The 17,509-nt window shown below is 41.0% G+C and overlaps 1 protein-coding gene across 2 annotated transcripts in view; it reads left to right on the top strand.

The window, feature by feature from the left end:
- The window catches only part of CENPC (centromere protein C), a 71,060-nt gene that overhangs the window by 5,467 nt on the left and 48,084 nt on the right, over window positions 1-17,509 (top strand). For both annotated transcript variants that reach the window (XM_073340250.1, XM_073340249.1), the window contains 6 exons: window positions 3,422-3,468; window positions 5,655-5,719; window positions 6,051-6,148; window positions 9,823-9,913; window positions 10,023-10,305; window positions 10,737-10,940. In XM_073340250.1, the coding sequence (XP_073196351.1) occupies window positions 3,422-3,468; window positions 5,655-5,719; window positions 6,051-6,148; window positions 9,823-9,913; window positions 10,023-10,305; window positions 10,737-10,940 (788 nt within the window). The remainder of the gene's footprint in view (window positions 1-3,421; window positions 3,469-5,654; window positions 5,720-6,050; window positions 6,149-9,822; window positions 9,914-10,022; window positions 10,306-10,736; window positions 10,941-17,509) is intronic.

Genomic DNA, 17,509 nt, shown 5'->3' with positions numbered 1-17,509 from the left:
CTGCTCTAGTTATTTCTTCACAGGATGTCATCCTTGTCCCTGTCTAGCTGGTGGAAGAATGGAAGTTCAGAGGCATTAAAGTGTCCACTGAGTGCAGTTTTGCATTCAGTCATCCCTAGGCCTGAGAGCTGTATTCATTGCCTGGGAGTCTAGTACAGTGTGATGCTGAGTGTTGGATGTGCCAGAAGATGTTATCAAGGACCCCATTAGGTTGAGACAGAAATTCCTGAAATTCTGTCTTAGGTCCCCTGAGAGACACTCTGCTAAAAGCTGTCCTAAGGCTGATCTAAACTGTTTTCAAAGTTGTCTACCTCAAAGCACAAGCCTGTAATTTCTCTGCTGAGTGCTTGGATACTCTGCAGTAGCATTACTCAGGTTGGCATAATCCCAGCAGTGCCATTTTGAAGCTTGTCTTGAAACAGTTTGTATCTTCATACAAGCTAAAAATCTCTCGTTTGAATAGTTTTTTGTGCATTATTATTGGGGCTTTGTTCCTGTGACAGTTTGGGGGAGCAGTATGTGCAATCTATTCATTCTTTTTGATATTGGGGTCTTTTTATATGTATCTATGTCAGTCTGCAGACTCCATTTGTGATGTGTTTTTTTACCTTGTCTGTTGTCCTGTTACCTCCATGCCAGACTTAAATTCCAAAGGTTGATGGCAAAGGGCTAACAGGTTCTTGATTTAAGTGCTCTCCCATTGACATGAATCATTCTAAACAATTGGCTGACTACTGTCCAGGAGAACTGGCTTGTCAGAGGAGAGAGCGCCTATCAGTAAAGTGACCTGGTAAGTGTGTTGGATCACCTGAAGAGGCTGATCCAGGGGAAGGGACTTGTGTTAATTTAGATGGAACCAAGGTGTTAACATGACTCTGTAACTGTTGAACATTAAACATTGAGGGGCCCTCCTGGTTCTAGGGAACGGGCAATGGGTAACATTGTTGCAGCTCTTAGAAGGGGGGGGCTAGATACAAGATTTATCGACAGTCTGGTGTGTGACCAAGAAGAGGCGCTCTCCTAAAGCTGTGACAGCTCCAACCTAAGTGCTCTGAGGTAGTGAAATATCCAATAGCTCTCTTAATATACCATTGTTGCTACCTTTGATGAAGTAGCTTGTCATCTCAACCAGCCTCTGACTACTCTGCCTTAAAATCTAATGGCAATGACTGAATACAAATAGTGCCAAAGACAACGCAGAAGAACTGCAGGACCAGAGTCATGACAATATACCTATGTGGTGTTAATTATAGGAATATTCTGGCAATTTTCTTCAGTCGCCTGCATGCCCATCCTTGCAATGTTACAAGCTCAAGGTTAAAAACCCCAAGGACTTATTAGTGGAACAAAGCCATCAGCCCCCTTTTTGGGGGGGGTGGGGGATGGGTTACCTCTCTGACAGGAAGAACCGTATTGAAATACTGTTTGTAGCCATTGATTCTTGCTTAAAAAGGACCTAGGTAGGAAGGTTCCAGAGCAGGGTGCCAGATTCACTTGGAGGAGAGGGCTGAATTCTGTTTAATTATGGTATAAATTCAGGACTCTCCAGTCTCCACAGTAGAATTCATAGTGGAATACACAGTAGAATTCACTGATGCCAGTAGGAGATTTATACAGCTTGAGAGAAGAAGAATTGTATTTGTTCAGTGCTTTATTGTTGCATTAATCGTCAGTGAGAAAATAAGCTCCCCTTTAAACCCACTGCTATTTCTGCCTTTTGTTTCTGTTTCTGTTCCCCATCCTCATTTCCCTGTTTCTCTCTTCCTTCCCAGTTTGAGAGTCTTAGTTCCCAGCCTAATGAGCATCCTCTCCCCTTCTCCATTCCATCCACTAAATACTGCTGGGGGAATTCTGCACCAAAAAATTAAAACTTCTCCACACACTATTTTAAAATTCTGCAAAATAATACAATATAATCACACCAATTTCAATTATTTTGGTAATTTATTTCAAAATACTTCTCAGCAAGAATGTAACAATACAGACAAAAAAAAGATTCAGGAAATGTTTTTTGACAAATAGATTCCTCACTGGGCATATTAATACAGAACTCTGAGTAATAATTCATTTAAACCACAGTATAAAACTGTATTTCCTGCACTCCTCAGAAGAAGTGCAAAGGCTTGGAGGAGTCAGGGGTAATGGAGGAGCGGAGGGAGGGAGAAATAATTGCTGGGAAGGAGCCTGGGTATGAACTTGAAGTGGTGTTGGGTATGGGTGGGAAAAGTATGGAACAGGTTTTTGAGGGGGGCAGGGAGGGATTATTGGGGAGTATCCCAGGCAGATCCTGGCTGACTCCTAGTCTCTCCCTTCAGTCAGGCACATCTGCCCCTGTCCCCATGTGTCTCTGCCATCCTCCTTCCCCCCGTATCTCTGTACCCCCTCTGCCCATGTGTCCCTGCACCTCCTCAGCCAGTCCCATCCCCATATCTCCATGTGTCCCTGCATCCCCTGTCCTCATGTGTATCTGTGCCCCCGCAAAGCCATCCCCCTGTAGCACTGAACCCCCTACCACTCTGCCCATGTGGCCCTGCACCTCCCCCCCCCATGGCCCTGCGCCTCCACTCCCATTCATCCCCCTTCCCCAGTCTAGCCCTTATGAGTCCCTGTTTGTGACTCCCCCCAGCAGTCCCATGTTGTCTGTTTCCCTATTTCCCCTGTCTCCTGACCTGGCCCGATAGGCGTTGTGAAGAAGCCAGGCTCTTTCTCTTCCCTATCCTGGCTGGGAATGCAGCTGTGGCCCGAGGTGGGGAGCAGGACTGGGTGCAGGGCCGGGAGCTGGGGCCGGCCTGCTGCGCTCCTCCGAATGTTCTCTTTGCCTCCCTAGGGAGATGCACCCCACACTTTTGGGACCTTCTGGATTAAACTATTTAAATGACACTTCAGTGCCAACATTAAGGTGATGCTCCAGTCAGATCGATAGAAGACATGGGAGTTCATCCGTTTATCATTGTTTCATGTGGTCTACAGACTCAGGGAGACATTGTTCATTTAGAAAACATTCATTGTTCATTTAGAAAAATTATCTCTGCAGTCATGATGACTAGAAAGTTTTTTTTAAAATGAAAGCTTAGATTCTGGAGAACCTGAATGTCATGTGTGCCATGTAATTAAATCATGCTGTCTGGATGCTTTACACCCCTATTTTAGAGGTAAGCTGAGTTACTGGCTATTGGTATACATGTATCCCCATGTGTGGGTACAGCTACATGTGTGGGTACAGCTACCAGTACTGTAGAGGGCCAAAAAGCATCAGCTAAGGGAGTTCCTACTTGTTTCACACCAGCACAAAATCAAAGCCTGGGAATCCTCTGGACTGATGTACTCAGGGAACAAGAATTAGTTAAATAATTTCAATTTCTTTTCTTTTTCAAGCAGTATCATGTTTGATAATAAGAAATTGACTTTTGTTTTTTAACAGAATCATTTAAAAAATGACTACAGAGCAAGATTCTGCAACGGAGAAGGGTAATTAATTTGTGCTTGCATTTTAAATTTTAATTCTTAGATACTGACCACTTGTGAAAGTTATGTTGGTTTATATCAGTAGGTTAATATCATAACTGCAGTCTATCAGCTATATCCCTCTAAATTGGTTTTCAAACTTGCTTTGTGTTTTGCTTTTATTTTTGTGATGTGGCTATGTGGAAGTTAAGATTTTAAATACTAAAGTAGTGATACTGAAAGCATCTCATTTTTGCCCCCTCTTGGATGTCATGGACAGTTGAGCAATCCTCAGTTAAACAGAGTATTCGAAGGTGGACATGGACAAGTGAGTGCATGGTTGGTCACTCAGAAGTCAGTTAATGCCAGTGTTTAGGTTGTGTACATAACCTTAATCTTGCTTTTTGCTTCTTAGCTACTACGTTACCCCATCCAGAAACCTTTTGATTTGCCTCTGGGTAAGACAGTGAGTGAAGGTAGGGCCTGTTGATACTCCCTTCTCTGGCCCCAGGATCTTTTCAGAGCATTGATTTCAGCCACCCCAGGTTGGATAGAGGTGTTGGTGGTGAGGGTGGAGGACTTGCAGGCCTCTCTTACCAAGCTATTTGTCAAAGTGCTATTGGAAGGGGGTGGATGCTGGCAGTTCTGGAGCCGGAAGCTCAGTGCTCACTTCAGGGACAAACCTGCTGTGCTTTCACTGAATTTTACTTGATGGGGGGAAATTTCTGTTTCCGTTCCCCTGTCTATCCTAGCTTCCAATGCGGATGGGGTTACAATTGTGCAGTCTCATCTGCGCCCCCACCAACTGACCCTCCAATTTTTTCCTGAAAGTTGCATGTTTTTCTCCTAATTCCCTCATCTGACTCCTACTTCAGGAGTTCAGGGGGGAAAAATCCTTCTGTTAATCCCTGCTGTTTCCCCTCTGAGGGAAAAGGCAATGTTCCATCCTGAAGTTAAATTAGACTTATGTGTGTATGAGGAAGAAGTGGGAGGTAGCTGGAAGTGCTCCTTTTTTCCTTTCCTTCCCACACCTTAGGGCTGCTACCCCTGGTTCAGTTAGTTGCTGCGATCCCTGATGACTTCTTCCTAGCTGATGCAGGACTCATGGGGTGGGCAGGTTGGCTTTTGCCTGCAGAAAGGAAAAAGACAATAGGGGATGCCTAAAAATTAAAGTTATTTTAATTTAGTTTTTAACAGTGACAAATGTCAATGAGTAGAACTGCACTATGAGGTTGTTCTTGCGATCTTAACTTTGGCTTTTCCAACTTCTGAGTGTTTACACCAAGCAACTAGAGTGTTTCCAACCTAGCTTTTTCAGTTTCACAACTGGAAATATTTGGCTAGGCACCACAGAAATGACCTGTCTAATGCACTGTAGGCAGTAGGAACCCCTCTCTTGCTCTCACCATAGCTAGTCTACTGGGTAAAGCCCCTTTCAGAATTTTCAGGTATGCTTCATTGGCCTTTGTGCACCTTAACAGTCTTCAGGAGTTGTTCCTCAATCTATTCCTCCACTGCAAGTTCCACTGGGGACGTTATTCAGCCCCTTCACACTTTAGTTTCGGCAGGAGCCATTTCCCTCTTTGTAGTTGTCCCTGCCAATTCTCAGTAATACATTTTGTTATTGTACTATGCATTTAAGTCCCACATGCATATGCTGGGAGTCCGCTTTTAGGTGCACACTTTATTAGCTTAGTGAAAAAATCTACCCTACTTGCCTAATATCTGATTTTTAAAAACTTGTGACATATTCATTTAAAAAAACCAGTTTGTTCCTATCCTCTAGGTAGTGATACCCAATGAGGGCTGCTCTCATGCCAGATTTCACCTCTCATTTTCAAACTGTTTTACCTGTATGACAGTTTAGGAAAAAAATTGTAAATTTTGTTCTATGGGCAGAAGACATTCCTTCACTCCCCTCACACTCAACATTGGTTGAGCTGTTTTCCATTGAATTTAAAAAAAAAACAACCCAAGACAAAAAGCGAACCAAAACACTCCATACAGAAGGTTAAGCATGGTAAATGAAAAGTTTACAGGAAGTTATGAACTAATGGAAATAGCAATGACACTGTCAACCATTATGTAATGTTGAGCATAGTGCTTGCTGCTGCATATGCTGAGATAAACAGGCTACGTGCAAATTTTAAGTGGGTAACTTTTTACTGCAAATGATTCTTCCAATGTATTTTTTTCCTTCTTCCCTCTAGAAAACAACAGATTAATGTACAGCCAGGCCAAAATGTACTGAAAATTATACGAGATTGTTTTGAAAGTAAGCTTCTAACTTTTGTCTGTAATTTTTATCTTTGATTGATCTTTTTATGAGCGAGTTGTAACACTCTCCTTAATCTCACGTAGTGGAAAAGGAGTAGTTGTATAAACGGTTTGATTTTTCATGTAGCATGTTTATAGCGTAATGCAAAAAAATGCAATGATCTTTCTAAAAATACATGGAAACTGCACTATAACCTGTTACATAAACTATATCTTTCCTTGTTGACTGGATTTTTTTCCTCTCAAATTCTGAGTAAATCATATTTTTTAAAACATGCAAGCTATGTACTATTCCATTCATCTTGTTACATTTAGTTTTTTCTTTTTAGATTGTGTTAGTGATTCTTCAATAAATTCTCCAAGCATAACACATTGCTCAACCCCTGTCATTTTTAAGCAAAAGGAGGATTTATTACTGAGCAAAGAGGTAAGTTAGTTATATTAACAATGTAACTGTTTGGTGTGGGGAACAGTTTCCCTTCAGTGTGTATTTGTTCCACATTGGACAATTTTATACATGCACCTCTTGATGTATACAGTCTGTACATTTTCTTTACATTTGTGGCATATTTTAGCTCTCTATTGCAGGGGTTCTCAAATTTCATTGTACTGTGACCCTCTTCTGACAACAAAAATTACTACATGACTCCAGGAGGGGGGACCGAAGCCTAAGCCAGCCCAAGCTCTACTGCCCTGGGTGTGTGTGTGGGGTGGGGGACGGCAAAGCCCGAGGGCTTTGGCTTTGCCCCTGGGCAGTAGGGCTCGGGATTCAACCCCGGGCCCCAGCAAGTCTAAGCTAGCCCTGGCGACCACATTCAAAGGGGGTCCCAACCCACAGTTTGAGAACCGCTGCTCTGCTGTAATGGTTGATAACATTATTTCCCTCAGTTGTCATTGTAAAACAATTTGGGCATATTCTCTATCTCCCTGCTCCATCCTTTTTCTCATAATAGTTTACCCAGCTTTCATTCCTGATAACTTTCTCTAGTAGTCTCTCAGGTTCAGACTTCCCTTGAACTTCTGCTTCTCTTGTCCAGCTTCAGCCGTTGGTCCCACTAAACTTTTTACAATTAAAACTCCCACTGCTGGAAAAAGCAATGAATGATTCCTTGGTTACCCGCTGCTGGTTGGTAGGGCTAGCTTGCACCCTAATGCAAAAGAATACAATTGTGTTTATTAGATCTTTCTTTGTGTTCTTCCCAGCAACCAAATGGAAGTAGTATAATTGAGCCATTGAAGGATGATGCTTGTATAAAAGGCGCTTGTTAGCTCATAATCTTCAGTTGTTTGTAAGAGGTAGAGTAGTTCACTTTCTAGCTGTCTTCGTAGAAACAAAGTCTTGGCCCTGTGATTGCACCTGTCTGAGTAGTCTCTGCTACCAAAGAGGTCAAGCTGCAGTCTCTTGGGGTACGTCTATACTGCAATAAAAGTCCCTCAGCTAGCTCGCATCAGGTGACACGGGCTCATGGAGCTTGGTCTGTAGGCCATAAAATTGCAGTCTAGATGTTCAGGCTCAAGTCTAGGCTCTGAAACCCTGCGAGGAGGGTGGGTCTCGGAGCCTGGGCTCTAGCCTGAGCCTGAATGTCTACACTGCAGATTTTAGCCCTGCAGCCCAAGCATCGCAAGCCTAAGTCAATTGACCTGACTGTGAGACTCAGTGCCCTGGGTTTTTTTATTCCAGTGTAGGCATACCCATCGTTTTACCAATATTGTGCGTATTTCAGGTTTTCAACGGAGACAGCTCATTGTAGGGGTCCTATATTTATCAGAACAAGTGCTTCTGTATGTGTGTGGTCTGCTAAGATGTTTATATGGCCCCTATCAGCATCCTATCCAGTTGCTTTACAGATATTAATCAGTTTATCCTCACAACACCACTGATTAAGGAGGTGTCATAAATATAAAGAGAAGGGTAGCCACCTTTCTGTGTACAGTGCTATAAAATCCCTCCTGGCCAGAGGCAAAATCCTTTCACCTGTAAAGGGTTAAGAAGCTAAGGTAACCTTGCTGGCACCTGACCCAAAATGACCAATGAGGGGACAAGATACTTTCAAATCTGGAGGGGGGGGAAAGGCTTTTGTCTGTGTGATAGCTTTGCCGGGAACAGATCAAGGATGCAAGCCCTCCAACTCCTGTAAAGTTAGTAAGTAATCTAGCTAGAAAATGCATTAGGTTTTCTTGGGTTTGGCTTGTAAATTTGCTGTGCTGCAGGGAATGTGTATTCCTGTTTTTGTGTCTTTTTGTAATTTAAGGTTTTGCTTAGAGGGGTTCTCTATGTCTTGAATCTGACTGCCTGTGAGATTATCTTCCATTCTAATCTTAGAGTGTTTCTTTTATCTTCGTTTTGTTCTTCTAATAAAGTTCTGTTTTTTTAAGAATCTGATTGGGTTTTTAGGGTCCTAAGAAACCCAAGCTGGTCTGTGCTCAACTTGTTGATTCTCAAGCCTCCCCAGGAAAGGGGGTGTAAGGGCTGGGGGGGACGGGGGGGATAGCTGGGGGAACAGGAACTCCAAGTGGTCCTTTTCCCTGGTTCTTTGTTAAAGCGCTTGGTGGTGGCAGCATACCCTAGTCCAAGGGCAAAGATTTTGTGCCTTGGGGAAGTTTTTAACCTAAGCTGGTAGAAATAAGCTTAGGGGGTCTTTCATGCGGGTCCCCACATCTGTACCCCAGAGTTCAGAGTGGGGAAGAAACCGTGACAGGAGGTATCCCTTATTTTACTCCTGAAGACCTGGGGTGCATAAGCAGGGTTGGTGGTAATCATGACTTTAAAAAAACTCAGTAATAAAATTTTGTTTAAATCATGATCTTTAATTACATTTTTTCAAATTTAAGACATTTTATTTATATGTTAGCACTTCCCTTTTTATAGTCTTACTAAATTACTAAAGTAGATGTTACACTTTAATTAGCTTCTTGCTCCTTAGGGGAGTTTCAAATTTTATACAGGTTTTTTTTTGTACTAAGAAATTTCATACTTAAGAAGCTTATCTATGCTGAAAAAGACAAGTCAGTTCCACTTTTTGACTGTGAGAATAATACAAACTCAAGAAAAAAATTGATAAGCGAATAGCCCGTGCTATATTTGCACCCAATAACACCTTCTGATACATTTAACTTCCACAAATCAATAAAACTGAAATGCTTTGACCAGGCAGTAACAGTCCATCATGATTTGTATTTTGAAGTCATTGGGACTTTTGCTTTTAAGGTACCCAGGTGCTTTTGAAAATCCCACCCTTAGGAACTTAACTTTAGACTCCAATTTTTAAAAATTTTGGCCTGTATTTTAAAAAGTTCACAATAACTTTGTTAATGTATTGAAATTTATTTAATGTATTGTATTTTCATTGTGAAGCAGTTTTGTTTTAAACCAACAAAGATTTTATGGCACTTAATTTTTTTATTAAAAACAATCTAATTTTAATTTCTGATTTTGCAATCATTTATGCATATTGTCTAATTTTGCACACTTGATTAGTTCCACTGAAGTCAATGGAATGATTCAAGTAAAGTTACAAACCTGCTTAAGAATTTGCAGGGTCAGGGCCTTAATTTTCAGTATTTTGAATTGGTTATAGCAGTTTTGTAAAAATCAAAAGATTCTCCATCTGCAGTGGTATTAACACCTCTCTTCCTCAGCATTTATAATTTAGTTTATTACTAATATTATTATAATATTAAATTAAAGTTTCAATAGCACAGATTTTCAAATTAGTTTTTACAAAGCCTCAGTGTGATTCATGTGAGTGATATTTTTTAAAAAAGTGATTTAAATCCGTTACTTACATCGGCCTACATGCATGCAGAGGATAAATAACTTGCTCAGCATCTTATAGAACTAAGAATTGAACCGTGGTGAGAGGCTTGAAGTGGTTTAATTACTTGAATGTTTTATCATTTTACTGGCATTTTTAAAGGACTGGAAATGTAAGTATTAAATTGTGATGAGAATCTGCTTTTAAATGATTTTAAATAAGATTATGATCAGAAAATAGGTATGTAATGTGAGGATTTATATTTGTTAATATTTTTACTATTGCTGTATCATAACAAACTTTTTTCTTTTCTACCTCTCCTGCTGTTCACTGTCAAACATTACAGTTAAATTCAGGTTTATTTAACTCTGTGAAGAAGACGTTTAAGTCTACATCCTCTGTAGATGCATCACCAGTAAAATCAATCAGCTGTTCAGGTTGGTGCTGCTATCATTTATTTGTTAAATTTTGGGGGTAATTATTTCTTGGAATTTTTATACTGTTTTTTGAGGTGAAAACACTAATGCTGTTTAATATCTATAACAGGACAGTCAGCTGAAGAACATCAGAAAGCTATAGCACTTGAGAACATAGTTGGCTCTAACAAAAAAGAGGGGTGTGTTTTAAAAGAAGGTACAAGCTCAAGTGAAGATGATCTTTTTGATGCCGGTAATCCTGTTGGTTCTAACAAGAAAGCAAGTAGTATATTAAAAGATGTTGAAAGATCAAGCCAAAGCCCTGCTGGCATCTTTGATACTGATGAGGATAATTATGAGGTCATTGGATCACCTGTTCTCCTTGTTGAGGAAGCAGAAACATCTGTACACCTGTAAGTTGCTTCGTTTGCTAAATCTACAGAAGAAATGTTTGAAAATTCTACTGTATAGCAATCTTCAGTGCTCACAGTAAAATTTAAGTCAAGAGGTAGTGATTCAAATGAGACTTGTGTGCGTATTGGATAGCCCTGGTTCCTTCCAAATTTGTTTTTGCAAACCCACTTCAAGTTATCAGACATGGTAGAAGAAGTTAATGTTAGACTCTACATCACAGTGTCATAGAAATAGAAATGTAGAGCTGCTAAAATAGTCACCTGCAAAACTATATTTTAAGTTGCTTGACAGAATGTTTGCTCTTAGCACAATATATTTTCATAACTTTTTAAAGAAACATAATGTAAACTGAGGAGGATCTAGGAAGAAACTTAAAGTACATTTAGAGATTAACAGTATCAGATCTAAATACTATTTTTTTTACATATAGATTAAGTCTTGATGAAAAAGCAACTCTAGCAGTGATGAGGAGACAGACAGAAGTTCGAAGGTCAGAAGGTCCTCAGGCAAGGACAGAAGAGCAGATGGTTCCAGTGGAAAGAGCAAAATGTGTTACTGGACCTTCTGAACAGGAAAAGAAGTCGCTTTCTTCAGCATTCTTAGGGGCTGTGACAACAGGAACTGTTGAAAAAAGGTGCATTGAAGTAAAACTTAATTGTTAGCAAGTAATCAACACAATCTCAAATATTGTAGCAACAAATTTATCTAATACTGAATGATGTATTAGAGCAGTCCATCTGATTACTAAAAATAATCAGAAAAATGATCATTGGAAATAATGGCAGTTAGTGTTTTTAAAGTGCCCCAAAAGCCACAATTGAGGAAAAAGGCCATAGTGGTTTAAAAATGGACAACATTTAGAGGGGAAGTGAAGGCAGCTATAAAAAGTGTGATATATAACAAATGGAAGGAAGGGGAAGTTGATAGTAGTGAATATAAATCAGAAGGTAGGAATGGTATAAAATTGATAAGGGGAGCAAGGGGGCACAAAGCAGAAATCTATGGCCAGTGGAGTTAGGGACAATAAGAAGGAGTTTAAGTATATTGGGAACAAAGAGTCCTAACAATGGTATTGGTCCATTACTAGATGGAAATGGTAGAATTATCAACAGTAATGCAAAAAAGGCAGAAGTGTTAAATATTTCTGTGCTGTATTTGGGAAAAAGCAGTTGCTCTCCATAAATAACACTCTTTCCATTCCATTAGTATCTCAGAAGAGTGTTAAACAGCAGCTACTAAAGTTAGACGCATTTTTAAATCAGCATGTCCAGATAACTTTCATCCAAGAGTTTTAAAAGCTGACTGAGGGGATTACTGGACCATTAATGCTGATTTTTCAGTAATTCTTGGAGCACTGGCAAGTTCCAGAAGACTGGAAGAAAGCTATTGCTGTGCCAACATTTAAAAAAGGGCAAATAGGATGACCTGGGTTATGATAGATCTGTCAGTCTGCCATTGATCCTGGGAAAGATAATGGAGCAGCTGATACGGGACTTGATTAATAAAGAGTAAAAGGAGGGTTATGTAATTAATTCCAATCAACATGTGCTTATGGAAAATAGATCTCATCAAACTAACTTGGTATCTTTTTTCATGAGATTACAAGTTTCGTTGATAAAGGTAACTGTGTTGATGTAATATACTTGGACTTCAGTGAAGTGTTTGATTTAGTACCGCATGGCACTTTGATTAAAAAACTAGGACAATATAAAATTAACATGGCACCCATTAAATGTATTAAAAGATATTTAGCTGATAGGTCACAAAATGTATTTGTAAATAGGGAATCATCACTGAACAGGTGTGTTTCCATCTTTAGTCCTATGTTGTTTTACATCTTTATTAATGACCTGGAGAAAACATAAAATCATTACTGATAAAGTTTGAGATGACACAGATTGGGGGAGTGATAAATAATGAAGAGGACAGGTCTTTGAGAGAGAGCGATCCAGATCTGTTCGTAAGCAGGGTGCAAGCAAACAATATGTGTTTTGATGTGGCTAAATGTAAATATGTACATTTAGGAACAAAGAACTTATGTAGGCCATACTTACAGGATGTAGGACTCTGTTCATCATTCATCAGTGATTCTGGAAAAGATTTGGGGGTAATGATAGCTAATCAGCTGAACATGAGCTCCCAAACTAAATCAAAGTTGTCCTTTTTGGCCTCCGAAGCTATGAATCTAAGTCGTAATTCTGACATTACACATAGACTCCTCCGGAGGGTTGAAATGACATAGAATGCTTCCGCCGACGTGCACAGGCAGAAATTGTGGAAAAACAACCTCACTTGCCTCATAACCTAAGTCGTGCAGAACGCAATGCCATCTACAGCCTCAGAAACAACCCTGACTTTATAATCAAAGAGGCTGATAAAGGAGGTGCTGTTGTCATCATGAAGAGGTCTGACTACCAAAAGGAGGCTGTCAGACAACTCTCCAATACCAAATTCTACAGACCACTTTCCTCAGATCCCACTGAGGAATACACTAAGAAACTGCACCATCTACTCAGGACACTCCCTACACTAACACAGGAACAAACCAACATACCCTTAGAGCCCCGACCGGGGCTATTCTGTCTACTACCCAAGATCCACAAACCCGGAAATCCTGGATGCTCCATCATCTTGCGCATTGGCACTCTCACTGAAGGACTGTCCGGATATGTGGACTCTCTACTCAGACCCTACACCACCAGCACTTCTAGCTATCTCCGTGACACCACTGATTTCCTGAGAAAACTACAATGCATTGGTGATCTTCCAGAAAACACCATCCTAGCCACTATGGATGTAGAGGCTCTGTACACAAACATCCCACACACAGATGGAATACAAGCTGTCGGGAACAGTATCCCTGATGCCACAGCACAACTGGTTACTGAGCTCTGTGACTTTATCCTCACACAATTATTTCAAATTTTGTGACAATATATACTTCCAGACCAGTGGCACCGCTATGGGCACCCGCATGGCCCCACAATATGCCAACATTTTTATGGCTGACCTGGAACAATGCTTCCACAGCTCTTGTCCACTTTACACCCCTTCTCTACCTATGCTACATTGATGACATCTTCATCAGCTGGACCCATGGGAAGGAAACCTGGGCAACGATCCATCACTTTCACAGGCCTTGGGAGGCAGGCCAGTCTTAGCCCACAGACAGCCCGCCAACCTGAATTATATTCTCACCAGCAACTACACACCGCACCATAGTAACTCTAGCTCAGGAACCAATCCATGCAACAAACCTCAATGCCAACTCTGTGCACATATCTACACCAGCAACACCATCACAGGACCTAACCAGATCAACCACTCCATCACTGGTTCATTCACCTGCACGTCCACCAATGTAATCTACGCCATCATGTGCCAGCGATGCCCGTCTGCTATGTACATCGGCCAAACTGGACAGTCCCTACGTAAAAGGATAAATGGACACAAATCAGATATTAGGAATGGCAATCTACAAAAACCTGTAGGAGAAGACTTCACCCTCCCTGGACACACAATAGCAGATTTAAAGGTAGCCATCCTGCAGCAAAATAACGTCAGGACCAGACTTCAACAAGAAACTGCTGACAACGACAAAAGGAGTTTCTCCTTCCTTGGTGTTCACACCTCAACCACTAGAAAAGGGCCTCATTCTCCCTGATTGAACTAACCTCGTTATCCCTAGCCTGATTCTTGCTTGCATATTTATACCTGCCTCTGGAAATTTCCACTACATGCATGCGACGAAGTGGGTATTCACCCACGAAAGCTTATGCTCCAATACATCTGTTAGTCTATAAGGTGCCACAGGACTCTTTGCTGCTTTTACCGATCCAGACTAACACGGCTACCCCTCTGATACTTGATTTTAGTAATTGTTTTGTACATTTATTTCCATCTATGATTCTTGGGTTACCAAAATTTGAGTTATCTAACATAAAAAGCGGTAGCATTTGAAACTGCTGTGCAGTTGAAATCTTGAACAGGTTTGAGACTCTGGCAGAGAATACTGATGCTGAATTGATGTCACTGTGACTGTCATTGGTCTCAGAAAAAGAGCCAGCAAGCCCTAGGTCTGTTAATACTTTAACCATCTGTAACGATGCTGTTTCTGGTGGGACCCTACTGAGTGTGCCAGTTCAGGACAAATTGCTTAAAGCAGGGCAGTTTCAGCCCAAGGATGGGGTTTCTGTGCACACCAAGGCAAACCAAACCAGCCAGACAGAGAAGACTTTGGTTTTACCCCACTGGCTAACCACAAGTCACACAAGCAATTCCCCTAGATACTCCAGTTTCCCAGTATCACCACCAGTGCCACTCATTATGGGGACAAATGGTTATGAAAACCAATATCCCAGTAAAAGAAAAAGTTTCTCTTGATCCCAAAGGACCAAGCCCCCAGACCCAGGTCAATATACAAATCAGATTTTACCCACAAATCACGCTGTTGCCAATCCTTTAGAATCAAAATCTGAAGGTTTATTCATAAAAGGAAAAAGATATAGATGAGAGCTAGAATTGGTTAAATGGAATCAATTACTTACAATAATGGCAAAGGTCTTGGTTCAGGCTTGTAGCAGTGATGGAATAAACTGCAGGTTCAAATCAAGTCTCTGGAGTACATCCACTGCTGGGATGGGTCATCAGTCCTTTATTTAGAGTTTCCAGTTGTAGCAAAGTCCTTCCACAGGCAAGAAGCAGGATTGAAGACAAGATGGAGATGAGGCATCAGCCTTTTATAGTCTTTTCCAGGTGTAAGAACACCTCTTTGTTCTTACTGTGGAAAATTACAGCAAAATGAAGTTTGGAGTCACATGGGGAAGTCCCTGCATACTTTGCTGAGTCGCAAGGTGTATCTGCCTTCTCTGAATGGGTCCGTTGTATAGCTGATGGTCCTTAATGGGCCATCACGCAGGCGAGGCAGAGCTGACACCAACTTGTCTGGGGTGTCACCCAGAAGCACAGCATAAGTTTGAAATACAGACAGTATAGAGCCAATATTCATAACTTTAACGACAAAAATGATACACACACATAGACAGTATAATCATAACCAGCAAACCATAATCTTGTCTTAGACACCTTATTTGACCCACTTTATAGAAGATTTGGTGCTGCTACAGGACCTTGGTTTCAACAATGATCTGTATGGTCCCAGATTATGTCAATAACGTCACACCATCATTGACCAGTGTCACATGGGTCATTTGAGAGATGATATGGTTATGTATTGTAAGCGAAGTGGCACTTGTTTAAAAAAAAAAAAAAGCAGCAATACATGCTAACTGCAAAACTTTTATGGAAGCCAAAGCCATCGCACTGGAGAAAGCTACCAGGAACAACATTGTCTCTGTGTTTAAATGCTTGAGTGACCTCGCTGACAAAAAGGGTCATTCACTTAGTGAGGTCAACTCCAGTTCTTGTCAGCTAATCAGTACAGAGGCAGAGTGCGTGACATTTCAGCTAGCTGCTAAATGCACCCACAATTTCTTTGGACCCTGACAGAAGAACATAAGAATGGCCATACTGGGTCAGACCAATGGTCCATCCAGCCCCGAATCCTGTCTTCCGACAGTAGCCAATGCCAGGTGCTTCAGAGGGAATGAACAGAACAGGTAATCATCAAGTGATTCATCCTCTGTTGCCCATTCCCAGCTTCTGGCAAACAGAGATTAGGGACACTTCAGAGCATGGTTTTGGATTTGTGCCATCCTTGCTCATAGTCATTGATGGACCTATCCTCCATGAACTTACCTAGTTCTTTTTTGAGCCATATTATAATCTTGGCCTTCACAACATCCTCTGGCAAGGAGTTCCACAAGTTGACTGTGTGTTATGTGAAGAAATACTTTATTTTAAAAAACCTGCTGCCTATTAAAATGACATGAAGGCTGCTGCTCAGTTGACGCATTCTGCACAATTTGATCCTAGCAAATTCACTAATAATGAAATCCAAAGAGATGTAAAGAAGGTTAAGGAGAAATAAGGTGGCAGAGACCTGGAATTCCTGCAGAACTGTTAAAAATGTCCTGGCTTCAAACGCTGTTCAGTATCATCTGGAGAACAGAGTCTGTCCCATCCGACCGGCAAAAAGGCATTATTTTACTGCTTTGGAAATGTAAAAGCAGCAAATGAGACTATTGTAACTATTGTGGCATTACTCTTCTGTCTGTCCTGGGGAAAAATTTTGTTTCTGTTTTGTTTCTTTAGTCCTGGCAGTTTCATGATGGAGCAAATCTTCATGCTGTGCCATCTTATTGTGAAGATATGAGAATCCAGGTGCCTCATTCACACTGTGTTTGTGGATATTAGTCACCTTGGACTCTGTTGACAAAGTATTGCTTTGGCTGAACTTGAAAACTTGCAGTCCTTTCTTAAAAGCTCTGTAGAATGTTCCATCTACTAGATGATGACTCCTCAAGCTGCATTCTTGTAAATGAGGAAAAAAACCACCTTTTGCATTAGGTCAGGTATTTGACAGGGATACATTGCTGCCCAGAACTCTCCAGTGCCGTTACAGGCTCTGTGCTTGACCAGAAACTAAGTAAATGCATTTTAGGCATATGCCTTGATGACAAGAACCTCACTGACCTTGATTTTGTCAACGACATAGCACTAGTCATCAAATCAACGGACAAGCTAGTTGAGGCACTTAAAGCCTTGGAAAGCTCAGTGGCAAATGTCAGCCTGAAAATTAGTTGGCGGTAAAACCAAGATTCTAGCAGTCAGCAATTTCAAACACACTGCGGGCTCCAGCATCTTGGTGGGTGAACACCCAGTTGATATAGTCTGTGATTTCACCTGCCTCAGCTCTGTTTCTGATAACATGAGTGGTATCAAGAAAAGTTGAAACCTGCACTGCAAAAGTATTGTTAGTAAGGGGCACCTTATCAAGAAATGTCTTTTGCAAACTGAATAGTGTTTTTAAGTAGAGAGGCGAAGCTGGTGGTCCGTATTCTGACCTGTCATACTGAAATATGGTCCTTCCCTGTCAAGATTGAAAAGAAGTTGGACACAGTTCAGATGTAGCATCTCCGAACGATCGAAAACATCAAAGGGTATGAATTCAAGTCGAATGAAGAGATCCATTTTCTAACTAAACAGGTTCCGCTCACTCAAACAGTTGCCCAGTGCTCTTTAAGGTAGTATTGTTATCTGCTCTGAATCTGTTGAACTGTTATCTGCCTACTGACTTCCCTG

Source organism: Lepidochelys kempii, chromosome 4 (assembly GCF_965140265.1).
Source record: "Lepidochelys kempii isolate rLepKem1 chromosome 4, rLepKem1.hap2, whole genome shotgun sequence".
NCBI lineage: Eukaryota > Metazoa > Chordata > Testudines > Cheloniidae > Lepidochelys > Lepidochelys kempii.
This window is presented reverse-complemented; position numbering and strand designations above follow the sequence as displayed.